At 43.2% G+C, this 21,012-nt stretch overlaps 1 protein-coding gene across 2 annotated transcripts; it reads left to right on the plus strand.

The window, feature by feature from the left end:
• Positions 1-14,527: 14,527 nt before the first annotated feature.
• Positions 14,528-20,641, plus strand: LOC131243945 (protein OCTOPUS). 2 transcript variants are annotated; one of them, XR_009170225.1, is made up of 3 exons: positions 14,528-16,817; positions 19,514-19,596; positions 19,952-20,641. XR_009170225.1 is itself a non-coding variant. In XM_058243590.1 (2 exons), the coding sequence occupies exon 1, from the start codon at positions 14,819-14,821 to the stop codon at positions 16,793-16,795; it is 1,977 nt and encodes a 658-aa protein (XP_058099573.1). In that variant the 5' UTR covers positions 14,528-14,818; the 3' UTR covers positions 16,796-16,817; positions 19,514-19,892. The 2 variants fall into 2 exon arrangements, 1 of the variants encoding a protein (XP_058099573.1); XM_058243590.1 differs by lacking the exon at positions 19,952-20,641 and having other exon boundaries at positions 19,514-19,892.
• Positions 20,642-21,012: the final 371 nt, after the last annotated feature.

Here is a 21,012-nt window from a genome sequence, read left to right on the forward strand (position 1 = left end):
ACAAGTTCCAGTCCACCTGTTGGATAACTTCCAACCTGATTAAAGCATGAACTAGTAGAAAAATTAGCCCTATCTACTCATCATGTGGGCCACACCATAGAAAACAATGTCTGGTTATTAAGAAAATCAAAATACAAGTGTGGTCCACAGAATTAGTCAATATGGTTGATTTCTTCGCAAGATGATGCTCATGGTCAGAACAAACCATTGGACGGGTTGGATCTCTTACACACATAAAGGGTTTGAAGTAATCCATTTGGTAGACCGTAACTATAGTTTAACTGGTTGGACCCGGGACCTTCTTACATAGACACTAGGCATGCATGTGTAATAGATGCAACGCATGTGTGACCTATCATTGGGTGGGCCACACCATAAAAAACAATTTACACCATCCAAAAGACAAATGCAAATTCACTTATAACCCATCCCATGATTTAATAAGCCCAATTTTTTGTTTGGTTGCATGTGTTAGACGGTCCAATTTCATACATAGACCACATGGGCCCTGTGATTCTAGACTTTATTGTTTTTTTAAAGAAGAGACAATCTAAGAGCATTTCATTAATTCTCTCGCTCAAAAAGCACCTGCAAGGCAATTATAGTCCTCAAGACATTATTTCACAAAATTAGAATTTTTAAAGAATTTTCTCTTAAAATATCCCTGAAACCAGTCATTTTCGAAAGCGATTGAAAGGCCGGGCTAAGTCAATCTCACATGGCTAATGTTAGCAAAACCACCCTACTCTCAAAATGACCTGGCTAAGTGCCACTTCTGCCAACGTGGCATGCCTGCGTGTGAAGTGGGTGTCACTTGCTGTGTGCTCCAACCCAAAGTTCAGGCGTATCAGTTCATCTGGTGGGTAGGGACACGTGGACAGCAAATGGAGACAGTTGGCCATTTTTTTCAACCATCCATTTTCGTGGTCCACCCAATGGGACCTGATTTAATGATTTAAGTGGAGAGCCTATGCTGAATGGTCCAGATCTCATACACATGCTGTCACCTCAACGGGCACGAGGCTCTCTTGTTCACTGTTCATGGTGGAGATGTCAGGTAATTCCCACATCACTTGTTAATCAAGCTTTTAATCAGTTTTATTTTATGTCATGATTGATAATATTATTATTTATTTTGAAATCATTTTCAAACCATTAAAAATGATTTAAGATAAGGATGATCATTTTTTAAATGAGATTGCGTTTAGAGAATTGATGATCTGATTGTTGGGGCGGTGGATTGAATTCTTCAAACTTCATTGCAAGATACAAGAGAGAAAGCCAGAAAATTACTGGCGTTTAAGAACACTCTCCCATGCAAGTGATTCTTAGTCTTATGAAAATTTCCTCACTTGGGTAATGATCAACAGTCCAGATGGGTAACGATCAACGGTCCAGATCTCCCTGTTTATTTCTCATGTCATGTTGGTAGTCTGGCCGGCCAGATGTGACATGTGTGTAGAGTTGGGCATCGAAATGAGCCGGATCAAGTTTGGATTGACCGGACTCAACTTGATTTTGAAATATACATGACCTGGGCTCGACCGGCTCGATACCGAGTATAGCATGACTAACTCGATTTGAGTCCAGGTCTAGTATGGATTAACATGGACTATGTCCGATCCTGTCACATGTATCAAGTCTGGTGGAGTTAGTACCGAGTCGGCCCGGGTGTAGCAAGGCTTAAGTCACGGCTGAGAATCTAGGTGCACTTTTCAGAATTGCAACCTCTCCATCAACTACATGACATCTTAAATCTGAAAAATCAAATTTAAAATTTTATTTTAAATTACAATTTGAGTTTCAGATTAATTCGAAGCGGTACCAAGTTGGTTTCAACAGGTGATCCGAACTCAACTTAGTTTAAATTTGAATTGGATGTAGTCTACTCAGTTCGGATCGACTCACTAACTCAGTTCGAGCCGAATCAAGTCTGAACTGACTTAGACGAGTCGAATCGTCCCACGCCTAGCTCTATATGTGCGAGCTCCCTCAGCTGGGTTCTAACACAAAAAAAGCCGGAAGAGAGAGAGAGAGAGAGAGAGAGAGAGAGAGAGAGAATATTGAATGATCACATACATTCCCAGCATGCTAAGCTTATCATGGTGCACGTCAACGTGTCATGTGTAGGACATCAAACCATACAAAAGGTGGGCCCCATGTAACGATTGCTTGTCGCTGCACCATCGTAGTCAATGGATGCCAATGGTCCGCCGGTCTTATAGGTGTGGGTCACCTGATGAGTGAATCAGCCAGATTTTCACTCTTTTTCATATTGGCAATGTCTCCCACCTTTTGGACAGCGCAGATTTCGCACATGTGACACGTTTGTTTGAAAAACGTGCACAGGGTGTATACTCACGGGTTTCCTTTTAGGCAATCTTGACCATTGGCCCATTGAAATCTCTGTGAAAGATTCCAGCAACCAGTACCAGGACTTTTCAGATGAGTGTGGGCTAATACTGTCTTTCTCTTTCTAACCGTCAATCATTAAGCATTAAATCCAATGGTTAACATTTCATATGGAAGAAATTTTTTAGGCACAGGCCATCCATCGTAGGATACAACCAACCAATGGTCTGGATTACGAAACCATTGGCCTAATTTCCCAGAATTCAAACACGTGTATGCTTTGCAAAATGGGCCCACGTGTCATATATTTCCTCGATCGAAAGACTGTCTAAAGTCACGCATGTCTCACCATGGCCCATGTTAGCAGAACTCCGCAATATAAAAAAATGTGGAGGTCCTAGGTACAAGTAGCTGGATGGTAGTGTTACCGTTCAACTATTTTATAATTGCCCACACGTCATTTATATCACATCATCCAATCGGTTCAATAGGTTGGACCCATGATTATAATCATCTGAGATACAAATTAGTTCCATTCATTCATCAATTGTCCACACGTACTACTTTTATAATATCAACGGTTGTACTTTCTTTCTTTGATGTGACTTTTAGGATGAGTGGATCAATACCTTTTTTGCATCAAATATTTTTCTTGGTGGGATAATATCTTGGACGGGTCAGATTTCGTACAAAATTATTAAATTCACATAATTGAGAGAGTTGGACGATTATACTTACTCCGGCTAGTTGTGTCATACTTGCATAATGAGGTCTAAGACTTCTGTGTGAGTTGCGCACCATTTAAAAGATGGTGGTGACTCTTTAACTGTACACATGGATTAGTTGTAAAGAAATCCAGACCGTCTACATCATTGTCCAAACCGTGGATGGAGCATAAATGATAAATTCATTGAGAAAACAAAATAAACAAGCTGTTTTTTCCTCGTCTAATTTGGACTACTCACTAATTTACCTTTAACCACCTATTTCATAGTCATTAATTGGACGGATAGAATTTCTTGACAGCTATTGACTTTTGAGATGTGACCCATCCAAAATGGACCCACGATGGCCTGGATAGCTGTACAGCAGTGCCAAATGCGACGATGAGAATGAACTACGACCATCTTTTAAACGGTGCAAAACAATTACATGAGGTGCGCCCTATGATGACAAATGATCCAATGTAGGACAATTGGTGGGGCCCACTTCATGTGTGCAATGACATCCAATCTCATCGATGCAGACACTTGTAGATAATTTTAAGTGGAGGAGGTTGTGGGTGGGCCAATGGGAGAGAATCTATGTCTCTCTATCTTTTGCTCCCTTTCACATATATGTGTTTCTTTTGTCTCCCGTCCCTCCCGTGGGCCCCACAAAAAAACAAGCCCTAGAAAGACAAACCCTAGAAACTTGTATAATATAAAATGTATTAAAAATTAAAATTAAAATTTTTTAAAAAAAAGTAGCTGAGGACAGAACTTCGCTTTACGACTTCTATCCCATTCAATGTTGAAAAATAAAAGCCTTTATCCCACTAACATGGATTATACGTACCATACGGGCCCACCTGAGGTTTTAGACACTATACGATGGTTTCTTTAGCTCTGGCCAGTGGGGCCCTGCTTTGTTAATCCAGACCATTCATCTGTTCTGTACCACCGTGGATTGAATGTACTGGACGTGAATTTCCCACTTCAGTTGCTGTAGCAATCCCTGTCAACAGAAAGCTCTATGGGGCCCACCGTAATATTCGCGTGTTACATCCTTTCTGTCCATCATTTGCATTATCTAATGCTTGGGATTGAGACCAAAAATCATGCTGATATAAAATATAAGTGGGCCACAACAAAGAAAAATCATGTGGACGGGTCCAATTGGAACCCTCTTGGGACCCACTGAATTTTTTATTCGGACGGATATTTGCTATATCTATGCATCCTGGTACATGGTCTCACCTTATGAGCGGCTTGGATATCATGTAAAACACATAGGTGGGCCTTGGAAAGGTTTTAATTGCGTGTGTTCCATCCACAATGTTCCTATGTTGTGTCCCACGTGAGTTTCGGATTCGGCCTGATTTTTGGGATCAACACCAGAAAGGAGATAGCGAAAAATATGGACGGATTGGATGTCATACACACCACGGTGGGCCCCACAGAGCCTTTTCGTTGGGAATTGGCGTCCGTCTCATGCCTAAAAATGTTATCAACCGTCTGTTTGCAGGTCATAAATTGGAAGGCTACGAAGGTACTTTTGATGAGATTTTAGTAGGATTCCATCCATCCTCATAGGGTGAGACAGATCAATGGTCTGGATTTTAGAAGCATGGGACCCATGTACCAGGGTGGGTGCAGGGCCGCATAATGCCTCTACCCACAAAAAGGGGCAAGGTCACGTGATCTCCATCCGACCACAGCACGTGACCAACCGAAACGAACTCAACTCGCCCCAGCCCATCTCGTGATCGAGCGGCAGAGGCCGCAGCCCTGAATTAAATAGACCGAGTTCGACGGTCTAAGAAGCTTCTGACTCGGTTCCAGCTAGTTTAAGCTGTATATCTCGACTCGGGCGATTTTAACTGAGTCAGATGAGTCACAAATCACAATGCTACAGTGCAAACAGTTCAAAGTAGGAGGAATGATACAATGAGTCAGGTTTATGATTGGTGGTTGGTAATTCTCAGTAGATTGAATTGTAAATCCACCGTCCATCCAGTGGGCCCTTGTTACTTATGGCCAGTGATTTCAACAATCTGACAATCTAACCGTTCGATGACTATCTGACTACTGAACGATTGGAAAAATGAGCAAATCTGAATTACTGTTAGACGAGCGAATCAGATCCATACATTGCGTTGCCTCGTGTGCACAGGAAAGATGGATCTACCATATTATTATGTGTACTCCCCCCTCATCCATGCCAATGTGGCAAACATGTGAGAGATCCTAATAACTCATCAGGTGGGCCACACGGTTTTGATTCGTTGGTCCGGAATGAGACCAGCCACGTATACAAAAGAAATGGACGGTTAAAGGAAATTGACTAACAATCCACATTCGACTTAAATATGTGGGCGGGCTATCTGAGGACCTGGCCAGCCTGACTTTCGCGTAATGGCCATTACCTAGTGGGTCCCGGCTGATGAACGGCTCACGTGGTTCCTTGCGTCACCTCATCCTCGTATTTTAATAAGTAGCACTTCAGAAGCCGCCTGACACATTAATAATACCGGGATTTAAAACCTGGGGACGCTATATAATACTCGAGAAGCGTATGACGCTTGATGCGCGGGCACCGAAAATTGTACACGTGGCATTTGAACTCAATCTAAAACCGTCTAAATTTTTTAACTCGATGCTGATAAATCACAAAATAATATTTTCTAAACAATCTTAATCTCTGATTCTTGTACACTTGTTTGTTGAAATAGAACCATTGGATGTTGTCATTTCTAACCGTCCAATAAACATCGATCAATCGGATATTGAGATAATTAAATAAGAATTATTTTTAAAATTAATGATACATATAAACGGAGTAAAATACTTTAGAAAGTTTTAAACTTAATTTTATGTTAGCTATGTAATATTTATGCGCCAACGTATTAACCATCACACTCTGCCAGAGTATTTTCTCTCAGTAGAGAGAGTAGAAGCCGGTAGAAATGCTAATACACAGCATGCGTATGGTACTTCTCTGCACCTCCCTTTTTATGGTATATATGTGAAATGTATGGTATGATCGGGACTGTTGATCTTGTGGGTCATCTAGTGGATGGTCTCTAGAACAAAAATTATAAACATAAGACATCTCTATACATCTGTATGTTTGGAGTTTCCCTGGTTGAACGTGGATTTTTGCCACGTGTACAGGGAGATGCACGGGACTTCAATGATTCGAGCCGCACATTAGCGGTTCTAGAAGAGAACGTGTGTCTTTAGATATGGTAGGTAGCGGCTGGACCTACCAGTAGTTGGACCCACCGGACAGGACGCGGATTATGTACTGACAGCGTCAGTAGCGAGGTGGCTACTGACGGTGCCCTGTGGGCCCCGCATGATATATATGTGTTTTATCCAATCCGTCAATCTATCTTTACAGATAATTGTAGAGAAAGAAGCCAAAAAAGAGGGAGATCTAAATCTCAAATGGATCACACCACAAGAAAACAGTGGTGATTGATTTCCCACCATTAAAAACTTTCTAAGGCTCACTGTAATGTTTATTTGTCATCTAATCTGTTGATTATGTCACGCACACCTGGATGAAGAGAAAATAAGAATATCAGCTCAATCCAAAACTTTCGTAGCCCCTAACAAGTTTTTAATGATGAGTGTTCAATCACCACTCTATCTTATGGGGTGTTCCATATGAGATATGGATCTGCCTCATTTTTGGGTTAATGCCATAAAATGGTATGGAAAAATGGATGAATGGTGTGGATATGACACAAATCACATGGTGTGGGACACTGTCGGTAGCTACCTCGCTACTGACACTGTCAGCAGGCAATCCGCGTCCCACCGGACATGTTTTGACAGAATGCGGGCCCCCGCAAGACAGCTACGATGGGGCGCTTGGTTTCTACCGTGGGATGGCACGTGTCAGTAATCAGGGCCATTCATCAGGTAGAGTACACTGTGAAAATGCCCTGCACCAAAAAGCAGTTTGGTTCACTGATCTGGCAGATCACAATTGCATGAGAAAATGGGCGGCTAAAAAAAGTCCACCGGTCCAAATTGAACGTTCCAATGTAGCCTACCTGATGATTGTACTACCTGACTTTTGGTACATGGGCCATGGCATTGAATGGACGCGTTTTGCCTGCGACCCTCGACCGTAGTCTAAGTGGGACCCAGCATGATTTTTATGAGAAATCCACCCCGTCCATCCGTTTTACCAGCTCTTTAAAGTACATGAGCCCGTAAACATGGTAGATGAAAAAGTCAAATGGGCCACACGAGAGGAGAGAGTGGGAGGGAAATGTCTACCGTTGAAACCTTTCCAGAGTCCACCTTGATATTTATATGCCATCTAAACCGTTCATAAGGTCATTACCACTGGGATGAACCGAAAACAAAGAAATATTAGACTAATCCAAAAATTGTGTGGCCCCACAGATGTTTCAACAGTGGGCGTTCAGTCCTCACTGTTTCCAGTATTGTAGCCCACTTGAGTTTTGTATCTGCCTCATTTTTGGGCCTGTGTTCTAATATGAGCTGAAAAAAACAGATGGACGGGGTGGATTTCTCACAAACATCACAGCGGGCCCCACCTGCTGGGGGTGGCAGGCAATCCGCGTCCAACTTCGATCCCAAACAGAATGACATATTTGCACGTGTACTCGCTTGTGGACAGGCAATAGAGGCCACTTATGATCAACAGAGGCCATTGAATAGGTGGAGCCCACAACAGATTGCCAGTGAATTAAAAAGAAATTGATTATTTAATCAACGGCATACAGTTATGGTCATGCAAGAGAAATAATGGTCGTACCGGGCATTTGCAGGCCCTTATTTTAATGGCTGAGATCATCTGATGAAGGTGATGCACTGGCCATGTGCTATCCTAAGCGATTCTTAATTGGGCCCACCCACATATTAAATTTGCACCGTTCGGATGTTCATAGTGGATCATGGCCCTTCGGTTTGGATATCTCCGAAGAAAATTTCCGCTGACTGCCATGAAACAGATCTCCCACCGTTCATTCGACAGATGGGGACGAAGGTGGTACCACACAAACTTGTGATGGTACCAGGCTGTTGTGGGATTCACGTTAATTTTGCATCAGATCCACCACGACCATTAGATGGGCCTTTGGATTTTCCGTGACGGGACCAAAAATAAGATCGAAGGAAAACTCAGATGCGACACACCATAAGTAAAACTTCGGAGGGGATGCCAACCAAGAAAACATTTCCCACTGTTTCTGGGGCATAGTGTATTGTTTTCATGCCATTGCATCCATTCATCCGTCGCGCACCACAGGGATGGAGGTACATACCGAAAATCAGCCAAAAAAAATCCCAGGTGGACCACACCGCGTGAATTTAGAGATCTTACTAATGATTTTGCATCATTCCCTCGGTTTATACCGATATAGGTTTTCAATGGTCATGATTTTTATTTCTTACGGTGAACTTGATGGGTAGAAAACAATGGACGGGGTGGATAACTCAAGTGGGCCCCACGGAATCACAAACACAAGTTGTGGTGCCATCGGTATCATAGGAGCGCACCTAATCAATTAACCCATGAATTGAATCCATGCCGACACACGTGCTGACCTGAAGAGCGTGTGAGACATTTAATAGATGCATAAAGTGGCCCCATAATCAAGATGACCGTACGGGAGAATCAGGCCGGCCTCAAGTGTACGACTAAATGTGGGCCGCTGATATTGTTTTTTGGACCGTCCATTCTTTTCGTCCAGGGGTGGCTCACCTGATGAGTAGACCAGCCCTATCATTTGGCAATCATCTTCGTTCTGGAGCCATCTTATTAACCGTTCAAATTTCACACGGACTTGTCAGGTTGGTATGGGTTCTGCGTTTAAAAGTGAGTGTGGGGTCCAAGGGGTAAGACCTACCGTAGTTCACGGACAGTTTAGAATCGGTGTACGTGGCATAGTTATAGACCAATCCAGACCATCCAAATCGCAGACTGGTTACTTGTATGGAGCATATTCACCTGCTACTTGCCCTTTGAACCTGCACCACGCAATTTATTTTTAACGATACACTTGATAGCCATCGATTGCAGGAGCCCGACCAACAAAAAGCTTGTGGGGCCCACTGTGATGCAAGTGTAGCATCCACTCCATCCACGTCACTTGGGTCAGCTAATGTTAGAACACGAGCAAAAAGTCAAGCCGCGTGAGAGATAGGTGAGCCACACGAGGGTCCTTATTCGTACCTCAGTGGTAGACTCATGAGAGCTCCAAGAGGTCACGGGTTCGATCATCTATTCCGGTGAAAGTTCGCTCTTCCGTGGGTGGAGCCGAGCATGAGACGACTCAACGCTCTGCCGTGGGTGGATCCGAGCATGAGTCGACTCAACTAATAAGTGAAAAAATGACCTAAATTGAATAGGTGAGTTAGTCTAAACTGAGTAAGCTTTGCTTAATCTAAACCTAGATTGAGCTGAGTCTAAGTTACCTAATAACACATCCTAAAATTTGATCTTCACTCAATCTAACATCTGACTCGACTCAAATTTGTGCTTGTACATAAAACTATTGTTTTTAAGTATCTATAATCCTTTCTAAGTATCTATAATCCTAACCAAAGCACCTGATTTCGATCCGAACTCAAACTCTCTCTCTCTCCCTCTCCTTCTCCCTCACTCATTCTCTTTCTCTTCCAAGTCTGGCCACCAACCAGCACCAACACCTTCCTCGTCCTCCTCTCCACTAACTCCCTCGTCTTTGAATCTGACTCGATGTCAACTCAACTCAACTTAGTACTTTTGATTGACTCAATATGAAATTAGGTTGAATTAAGGTCATAGATAATTCAAAAACCAAATCAAATCGGATTAGCTCTAACTTAGTCCAGCTCGACCCGCTGCCCAGCTCTAGCCATGGGTACGTGGGTGTGCGTGTGTGTAAAATAAAAACGAGCCCCGCCACCTAGGAAACTCGGTATGGGAACGCCCACCAATAAAACATTCCAAGGCCCACCTGCTGATTACATAACATCCAGCCCGTTAATAAGGTGTCCCCCAATTGGATAATACAAATTTGTCTATCAATGTTATTTCCTGATCATCTACCATCCACCATTTGGCCCACAATTTGAATGGTCTGGATAGCTTTAGATGCATCCCGCACCTGAACGACGGTGATGTGCCCCTGGAGTCTGGTCCTTTCAATATGTGCTGAAGGCGCAAAAGCAGGGGGTGAAATGTCATTTCCCAACACAAATATGTTTTATTAGAGAGTGGCATAGGGATAAGGTTGACGTGTATATATACGTACATGCATGCAACGTAATCCGTAGCTTGACACGAGCGCACTCATTCCGTAATTATATACGGAAATGCCACGCTGGAAATTCCAGTATTTATTTTAAAATTCCTCGAAATGTTATTTTCAACAGAAAAAGGAGCCAGTCCATAACGGCTCCCCAGGCGACATTTCGATGGGACGTTTTTTTTATTGTTTTTATTTTATTTATTTTATTATTTTTAACTTCTTAAGTCCAACGGGTTGGACCACAAGATACTGTCCACCAAGTGATATCTTCTAAATTTTCATGTGCTTATGGCTTCTAGAAAATCCAATAGATTATGCCCACTATGAAAACTAGCCATATCCACTCAGTCAGTGGGAAAAAGAAGTTATATTTTTCTATTTATCAGTGGATGAAATTTTCTTCTGTATTGTGTCCCACCTAATTATTCTATGGGGATAATTATATCACTACATGATATAATTATGTGACTAATCTATTGGAAAACTTGGATGTTTGAATTCACTTAATATTATGAAATTAATATATGGATGGACCATAATTAGCTGTCCAGCTCGTTGAACTTGAGAACTTCTATTATATATTTGCTAAAGTCGAGAGAATCCCAGGCGGAGTTTTGCTCTTTCCTCTCGCGTGTGGGAGATGAACACATCCTCACGCGGTCGCATGTTTTTTATGATAACACGTGTAAGATCTGAGCTTTCGATCAAATGAAATGAAATATTTTTGTAACCTGGAATAAAAAGTAAGTCTATTTCAGCACATCAGGCGGGCCAAGGAAAGTTTTGAACCGTAGATTTACTGTGTATGTGGAGAGGCCCACCAGAATAGTAAATTGTCTTATTTTCTTGGAATAGGATCTAAGGGTTATCCAGATTTATGGAAAGATCAGATCTTACAAACGTGTTTGGTATTTTCACGTGTGCCTTCGTGTGGATATGTAATACTCAACACGCGTGTGGAATCAGCAAAAATCTATCAAGCGTAGGCGCATGGCTCGGTGTGAGTGAGAAATGACGAGCCCGCGAAACGGCTACAAAACGGCGCTGCGTTCGAGGATGGGGAATTGGTACGGTAGAGCCTGTAGTACCGGAATATGGTACTTCTATCTCTCAACAGCACACGTGGCAGTCTCATTTATCAATCGGGACCATCCATCTAGTCTAATATGTTATGCATGCCCAAATATATAAACTAGATCCATTAAGAAAATCCTATATATTAATATTTTGTTATATTAGCTCTGTAAGGATGGAAAATTAGCCGTTTAATTTCCCATTGTAGATAGGCTTTACACTGATCAGATGGACGAGATCGTCCAAACATGGTTGCTTCAACTTGATGGACGGTCGGAATTGTATGTTACCCAGACAGGTAGACTGTAGACAGATGATTGTACCATAGTCTGGTTATTCCCGCTTTTGTGTGTCCTCTCCGAAATAGAAAAGATTCAGTCTGTAATCTGTGTCCCACACAAAAATATGCGGTAGCAAATCATTTCAGTACACGTGGCATGCATGGCTCAATTTAAACGGTTCAAATGGTGGGACCCATGTGGATGGATCATCGCTTGAAAATTCCACTGATTGGAAGATCTTAAGCATCTGATCTCAACCTATGAATCTGCACCACTGGTAGTATTCCTTTCAATTGATGAGACGAAACGGATGGATAGGATCTTCAGATCAGTATGATTTTTTTGGCTTTAGTCTATCAAAGATGGGCCCTTATAAGTTCCAATCGGCAGATATATATGCCACGTGTCATTGTATGTCTTCTCATACATTACATCATTGTTCACAGCTGCAACGCGCGCATGTGATACCACATCTCATCAGTAAAGGGTACCTACCCCTATAACCTGTCGACTGGTGGACAAGTCAGTGGATCTGTGCCGTCTAATCAGTGGGACACATCTAGATGAGCCGTATCCTGACAAAATCGTGCGGATTTTAAATCCAAATGTCGATGCGTGCACTCTCAAATGGCACGCGGGACAATCAAATGAAGCCGTCCGACTTGTGTTTTTGTTGAATTTAGGCCATTGATTACTTTTCACTTTAACCGTCCATCAGATAGTTAGCCGGCCAGGAGACTTTTTGTGTAATGTTGACTAATGGTCTATCTAAGGTGGGGCTACGATTAGATGGTCTAGACTGAGTTAGAATGTGTGCCACGTGTACAATTTATACATGCATGAGCTTGAACCATTATACACTACCGAGTATAGTTTTTCTCAGTAACAAAATGTTTTTTGGGCTCAAATATCTGCCACTCATCTAAAATCGCACGCGTTGCACATGTAGGCGATTATCAGACCGTTGAATAGGTGGGCCTTACCATGTAGGGTCCACAACTCAATAATCACACTTCTATGAATATCCTAAAAGTTGGATGAGATGGCGTTTTAATAATGAATATGTACCATTGCTCATCTTTGCTTATTGTTGACTTTGAGTTTGCATTTGTAGGCCACTACAGAGACAGGTGGGATCATCTGATCAATGTTATTTTTCGGCTATGGAATCTGGAGGATTGGGCCCACTTGATGAACAGTCAACATCTCATCCTGATGGCATGTGCGCGTCTTTTAGATCAAGCTAGTGTTCCACCCATGTATATCAAACCTTCCTGTAAATGGGTGTAGCTGAGTGGGACTGCTCTTCTTATACGATCAACGGTGGATATCCTACAGTTCAAAACCACAGCAATCAGATGATCCAAGCCATTTGATGTCCATATGAAAGCCACAGATAAAATTCTAGGATCATCTGATATACCTGAATTTTGAACTACACAAGATATACTGTAATTACATCTAGATGTACGGTCCAGATATGCTTGTTTATCTGTCGTACGTATGTTTGAGGGTAAGATGCATGGAAAGTGCAGTAAGCATGGCTCTACTAAACCATTTATCTTTTGCAAAATTGACGCAAAATACCCTAGCCGAGCCACGCCACACCACTCAACTTCAATCCGGTATTATTTTATCATAGGTGTGATCAATTATTTACTATTTTTAACTTAATCTATAAAACTTACTTATCAATTTAAACTTCTACTAAAAACTTTATGGAGATGAAATACCCTTACTTTTTTTAGCTGCTTTACCCAGCGTTTTTATCCAAAACTTTCTCTCCTTGCAATAAAAAAACTACTTTTCGGAACATAAGTTTTTCGCCTTTAATAAATTAAAAAAAAAAAAGAAACATAAAAGGTTAGCGCCTACCGTGCTAATTTTTATCCTAATAATTCACAGTGGTATTTTCACTGTACTTCTAGTTGTATAGAATCTTTCATACATCCTACCTCCAGAAGTCATCACGGATAGACGGATCAAGGGCCTCCATATAGTGTTTTATTTCCTTTGGATGGCCCAGAAGATCCATTCTATTATATTGGTTTCCCCTTTTGCCCACTCTATCCTTCGCTAATTTCCTGCCGTTTAATTATTTCTTCAATATCTTCCGCAAGAAACCTATAATTAGATGGCTGGGATCATCTGATCAGATTTTATTTTCTAATGGAATTTTTTTCTAATTAGATGAGTGGACCAGATGAAACTTCCCCTCTTTTACTTATACTCCGTTATGTAGGTAGGACGGGAGTTCCCATGTACTGCATTGTACCAAGGGTAGTTATTTATACTCCAGTGACGCTTGATAGTCGTTCCCTCAAAAATTATACACGTGGCGTATATTAACTCAAATCGAACCGAGCAGACTGTCGATTAATCCCCACCTTTCATTCGTGGACACATATTTATTGAAGCAAAATAATTGGACGCCGTTCATTTTCAGCCATCCAATAAACGTCCACCAATCCAATAGTCATATTAATCACGACACATCTAAACTGATACCCCTAAACTAACACAATTTAACTCGAACTGCTTATATGCCACGTATGCAACTCCTAAGTGCCCGCGTATCATCCATCCTACTTTGCGGAGCATCAAAGTTTTTTTTTTTTTTTTTTCCTTCAAAACGAAAAGCTCCATAAAGAAAACCAAAAAAACGAAAGGCGTAAAAGGGGAAGTCGCTATTTGCACCTCCGCATCTTATCTTCCAGTAAGTAAATACAAATTGTATTACCAAAAACAAAAGAAAAGGGTCGTTTCTATCATTAAAGTGGGTTTAGATGTTTAAACTAGGAAGAAAATGCAAAAAAGAAAAAGAAGAAAAAAAAAAAGGGGCAAAGCAAAGGGGTGGGGTTGGGATGGCGTGATTGCTTTTGCTTTTCTGCTTTATACAGTCATCTTTGAAAAATCGAAAGGTCAAAAACGTAAATAATCCAAAAACCCAACCCCATTTCCCACAACAAGGGTTTTTCAGAGGTTTCCCCCTTCTCTCCTCTCTCTCTCTCTCTCTCTCAATGCAAGAAGGCTTCGCTTCTGTTTTACTAACCTGAGCACTCAGTTCCATATAGCAAATTCCCCCTAACATGCACATATCTGCAGAGGGGGTGCGCATTGTACATCTCCTGTTATGAGTCTCGAACCCCCACCCCCACCCTCACGCTTCTCCACGTGCCACCTCCACCCAGACCAGCCCGTGACCGGCTTCTGCGCCGCATGCTTGCGGGAGCGTCTCGCCGGACTGGAGCCGGCGTCTCACCGTAACCCTCAAAGCTCGTCCTCGGTCTCGTCCTCGACCGCATCTGCACTCAAAGCCATCTTCCGAGCCACCGTATCGTCAGACGCGGCTAAGATCAGAGCCGCTTCCGCGTCGGCCTCTAACTCCTGCGGCTTGCCCGAACTCCGCCGCAGCAAGTCTTTCTCTGGTGCTCGGGCCGATGGCATTCCCGTAATTTTCGAGCCTCAGAGAAAGTCCTGCGATGTTCGGGCGCGGAACACGCTCTGGTCTCTGTTCCACCAGGATGATGAGAAGAAATGCGTGAGCACCGATTGGGGTGATATCGCGTCCTCGTCCACGGCGCCGGCGCCGGCCCCGGCCACGGCTGATGGTAGGAATGTAAATCTGGGGTTTGGGGAAGTGAAGGAGGAGATTGAAGAGGAGGAGGGGGAGATTGAAGAGGAGAAAGGGGAGATTGAAGAGGAGATCAGGACCGTTGATTTCGATGAGATCGAGGAAGAGGTGGAAGTGGAGGAGGAGGTAAAGACGATCAAGGACCACATTGAGATCGACGCGGGGATGAAGGATCGGACGGCGGATAAGGTAGCTGAGAAGAGGGATTTGAAGGAGATCGCTGGGAGCTTCTGGGTTGCGGCCTCGGTTTTCAGCAAGAAATTGCGAAAGTGGCGACGCAAGAAGAAGAGGTGTGGGGATGACGGCGGGGATGGCACGGAGTCTGTCACGATGACGGTGCGGCGGGCTGAGAAGCGTGCGGCATCGTCGTCGCGGCGGTTCAGGGAAACCCAGTCGGAGGTGGCGGACTACGGGCACGGGCGGCGGTCGTGCGACACGGACCCTAGGTTCTCACTGGATGCGGGGCGGATCTCGTTCGACGATCCACGGTACTCGTTCGATGAGCCGAGGGCGTCGTGGGATGGGTACTTGATTGGCGGTGGGCGGGCCCTCGGAGTGTTACCGAGGGTGCCTCCGATGGGCTCGGTGGTGGAGGATGCCCCGGGCCTTATCCGGCGGTCGGATACTCACATCCCAGTCGAAGAGCCAATGAATTCGATCAGTGAGGATCCGACGACACCAGGCGGGTCGGTGCAGACACGGGACTACTACTTGGATTCCCCGTCGCAGAGGAGGCGGCCGAGCATAGACCGGTCTAGCTCGGTCCTGAAGGCCGGGCCCGTGGGGGTGGCGATGGAGGCTGATGAGTTGAAATCAGTTTCAAACTCGAAGGTCTCTCCGGCAAGTATGGATTACTTCCCAAAGATTGGAGCTGCCACGGTTGAGCGAGATTTGAGGGACTCGAACTCCAATTCTCTACGAGATGACTGTTCAGAGAGCTTTGAGTCTGCCTACAGAGATGCAGTGGGCCTGTCAGGTGGCGGGGCCCAGAAGGGCTTGAAGAAATCACGTCGATGGAGTAAGGCATGGAGCATTTGGGGACTGATAAACCGGCGGGGAAGTAGCAAAGATGATGAAGATGAGAGATATAGCACCAGAGGGAATGTGGTTGACCGGTCGTTCTCGGAGTCTTGGCCAGAGCTGCGGAGAGAGGCTAACGGTGGTGACCCGAGAGGGGCATTCAATCAGAAGGTTTTCCGCAGCAATAGCAGCGTCAGTTCAAGGACTGCTTACAGCAATGGCGGGTTCGGAAGGAGTAGTAAAGAGACCAATGGGCATAGTAAGAAGAGGAGGGAAGAGTTTGTATTGGAGCGGAATCGGAGTGCTCGGTATTCTCCCAATCATATCGATAATGGGCTTCTGAGGCTTTACTTGACGCCGCTGCGCAGCAGCCGGAGGGGTGGTGGTGCTCCTGGTAAGAATAGGCCGAAAAACAGCTCGCACTCATTTGCTAGGAACATGCTGCGATTGTACTGAATCGGAGGCTGAGCCCCACCAGGTGTTCTCTCCGTTTCGACTGTTGATTTTTATTTTTTTTCTCGAAATGATTTTTCTTTGTAAACGCGTTTGTGCACTTCTTGATCGTCAGTTAGATAAGCGCATTGTAATGTCGCCTTTGTATGTGCTTAGCATGCTATGTTAATCGCATAACGATGAGAATATCAATCTGTTTTTTTTTTTGGTCTCTGATCATTTGATTGCTAATGCCTTGAAACTGTTGATTGCATTTCATATCAGTAATGGAAGCTTATGTCGTCTGTAAGAATGCAGATGTACTCCGAAGTTGATGCTACAAAAAGAGTATGCAATTTCAATATTGGCAATGGAATTTTAGTGCAGTACCGGACTACTGGTTCTTCTTTGTAGTTGTGTTTTTAAAATGGGATGCAATGAGAAGTGAAATTCTTGACATGCAAATTCCAGATCTTTGATGGGTCTTATGATTTCGGTCCAAAAATCTGATTGGGCTTGCAATGGGAGAGGAGTAATAGCGCATATCATCTTTAGCTTATTCAGGCACCATTCTCTGGGTGTCCTCCATGTGGGGGAAGCGCTCTTGCTTAGAGAATGTTGCAGTAAATTCTATAGTCAGAGCATAGCAGAAGTGACTCATCCAATGTCATCAAGTGGGTTAGAGAATTGGGTTCAGAGCTGTGGGATTTGAGCTAGGGCTACAACTTGAGTTCCGGTCAACCCAAACCCCAACCTGAGTTCGGGTCAGGCTCTCAAGGTCCTTGGGTTGGGTTGAATTCGGTTTGAGCAAATTCGGATTGGGTTGGGAATAATCACTTGTATTTGGGTTGGGTCGGGTTTAGTACATAGGACTTTGGGTGGGGCACTTCACGTAGGAATCAGGTTTGGCCGGGTTGCGGGTTGGGTCCTCTTGAGGTTGGGTTGGGCTCAGGTTGATGCCCAACCTGACCCAACCATGCCCGAGTTGCACCCCAAATTGAGCTCTGTCTTTTCTTGAAATAAGTCCTCTAGCTTCTAGGTTAGATGTATTGTTTACTCATGATGGATGAGGCTGATTCTGGTTTTGGCGTCCATGTTGAGTCTCCAGGCGTTGTCCATACGACGGAGGTGTTCTTGCAGAGAGAAGACCTCTGTATTGCTAGAAGTAAATTCCACAGTCCTTTATATTGGAAGCAATTCGTCCAATGCCATCAAGCGGGTAAATGATTGAATTTTTGTTGTTAAGGAGCTTATCATTTAGTGCCATTTTTCAACCATTTCAAATACTTATGATCAAGATGGTCAAGTGCTTGCTTGGGGTTTTTAATGAGTAAATCGTGTATTTTGGGGCTTTTGAAAACCCACTTCCCCTTTTAACCTGACCCGAGTCTTGAGTTGAGCCATGGAATTTCTTTAGTACAAAATTGAGATTTTATATCCTTTGCCTGATTCTCATTAAATGAGTATCAACGAATAGATTGGCATTGTGAACCTCAGATCTGTTTCTTACTCGTCTATCTACCCGTTGGTGGCCGACCTCATGCACCCTCCTCTACTGCTAGATTTTATGATATAGATAGGCATGATGTTGTATACAATTTCAATGTGTACATATATGCATGAACGTACTGCTTTCAGTTCTTCGGTCAAGTGGTCATAGGCATCAACACTCACAGGCGAGCCTTCTTGCAGCTGATCCATTGGTGCTAGCTTCCTAAAATAGGAATAATCCTATTTAGGATTCTCTCTCTTGTTTCGTGGTTTTGGTGTGCAAGAAATTGTAACTCAGTAGAGACTTCTAACTGTAAAGCTTAGTGAGGTGACAACTCATACCGGTGGTTGAGCATCATTCCCTTTATTATTGGCCCACAGAGCATATGAATTTTGAGGTTCTGTCCTTGTATGCAATTTCTAGGAGGGCTGCAAGTTAGGTTTTGGTCAACCCGAACCCAATTGACCCAACCCAATTTTGGGTCATGTTGTTAAGGTCCTTGGGTTGGGTTTGGGTTGAAAAATGCCAACCTGATTTGAAATCGGGTTGGATTTGGGTGGGGTTAGGTCAAGTTGGGCATACACACGTATTTGGGTCGGGTCAACTAGATGGTTCAATTATAGAGGTTGGGCACCTTGGGTTGGAATTTGCATCATGGTTGCAAGTTGGGTCCTCTTGAGGTCAGGTAGGGTTTGGTTGACCCTCAACCCAACCCAACCCAACCCAACCCAACCCAGCCGAGTTGCACCCCTACTTTCTATGGCTAATGGCTATATTACCTGTGTTTTCTTTTTACCATTTCTTACGTGGCAGTGGCTCATCCAGCATATGCGTATGAAATATGTGTAAATCAATCCTGAATATCCAAATTGTGGGCCCTATTGTAGGTGGATCATATTCCAAAAATCAAACTGATCAGAAGATCTTAACCATCTGACATTGGCCATTGAATTTGGACAGCTAGCCAATTTATGTTTAACCGTACATTTCAATGGTTAGGATGGTCTAATAATTTGTGGTTTTTTTAGCATATGCTCCATGCGCAAGGCCCCGACGATCGTATGCCATGTCCAATTTGGATGAGCCACCTAAGAAGTAGTGGAAAATGCACATAAGTCTTGCTCAATTCTCTATTTATTATTAGTCTGTGACTTGGAATGAGATCAACTTCAGTTGGTGTTTTTTTAATTTTTAAATTTTTTTTAAATTTTTTATGTAAATCGGCTTACCTCTTGTGGTGTGATTTTCAGGAAGATCCCACATTTCATTTTCCTCGACATGTTATCGGAGATGGATTTAGCTCGTTTGGGATCTTCAAGCATGTATCAGATATGTAAAAGATTCTCTCTACTCCAAAATTCGTATTGGATTTGGATATTATATCTCAAGCTGTCATTCATGTGAATGAAGTTCCGTGATTCACGGAAATCCAATGCGTGACCTCTGTTCGATCCGTTTGTTGCCTTTAAATGCTCTATTATTGGGTGTTATACTAGAAAAAGTTGCAAATCTTTCAAAGCAACCAGTAGAATGGGACCCATGGAGAAAACAGCTGACAGCATGCGGCAGTTGCTTGATTGAAGCTCTGTAGATCTAAAACTAGTTACATGAACCTTGCCAACCTTCAAATATTTTTTTTTTTTAAAAAAACAACTTTGGTAGGTCTTGAATCTTTAATCTTTATGCAGGAGCAGTCGAACAGCTATCCATTTCTCTTCTTTCAAGTATTATGGTCTGTTGATGGCATTGGAGTGTGGACAAACGGTGCCAGATGCTTAATGAAAAGAGGATCTGACAGGTGTTAAGATCTTGACGGCTGCCCAAAAGAAAATCCAACCTTTTCTTTTCCAGCTTGTACTGGACCAGACGACAGTGCTGTGGCCACTGCACAATAGCTTCGGTTCCTTACTACAATGAGGGAGGAATCGGAACACTCAAATGCATGGTGATAGAATTTTGTGGGCCATGCCATTAGAATTCTTCGGATGCATCCTGTTCGTTGGGCTAGAAGGTTATTAGAAATCAATGGCGTAAGCAATCCTGTCTGGTCTGAGAAGGCAGTTATGGCAGACCATGATCTAAAGAAAGCTCGAAGTGAGGGGTGAATGTCTGAAGGCATCGTTTGGAGAGGTTTTCTGTTGAATGTATCATCCAGATTGATGGCTGTGTGAGAATGAGGTGATGGGGATTGATAGTACATTGGTGGCCAGTGATGACTTGATTTGTGGACCCAGGTGGGGTTGCATGCCTGCCAGAATGGTTGAAATCTCAAGAACAGATATGTTGTCTCTTTTCTCCTTTTATTGTGGGGCTTGATCTCCTGTACGTGTAAGTGCTACTTGATCAAGAGATAAAATTGGTGGGCTCCATTGAAAAGATGCAAGAACTTGTGGGTATTTGATGGCTTTTATATATATATATATATATATATATATATATATATATATTCCTTTTCTCTTGGTGGAATGCTGTTATGGTGTGAATTCCATACTAGTTCTATAAAGGCCAATGTGCATGATGATGGCTATTGTTGATCTGGTGGCCACTGTGTGAATGGGCCATGGCTGAAAATCATTGTTTTTGGACTATCTAAAGCGATCTGATGTTTGTGAGTTTAGCCCGTCGAACGTGGGCGGTTGCTCATTCTTTTAATTGTCCATTCTGCACTGTCGATCGGATTGTCCCCGAAGTTCCATTGAGTTGTCTTTTGGATTATAGCCCGTCCACATTGCGTCCCGCCAAATCAACA

This window comes from Magnolia sinica, chromosome 4, assembly GCF_029962835.1.
Source record: "Magnolia sinica isolate HGM2019 chromosome 4, MsV1, whole genome shotgun sequence".
Lineage (NCBI taxonomy): Eukaryota > Viridiplantae > Streptophyta > Magnoliopsida > Magnoliales > Magnoliaceae > Magnolia > Magnolia sinica.

Excerpts from the sequence above, each read along its gene's own strand:
- LOC131243945 (XM_058243590.1), top strand. The coding sequence starts at position 14,819 with ATGAGTCTCGAACCCCCACCCCCACCCTCACGCTTCTCCACGTGCCAC.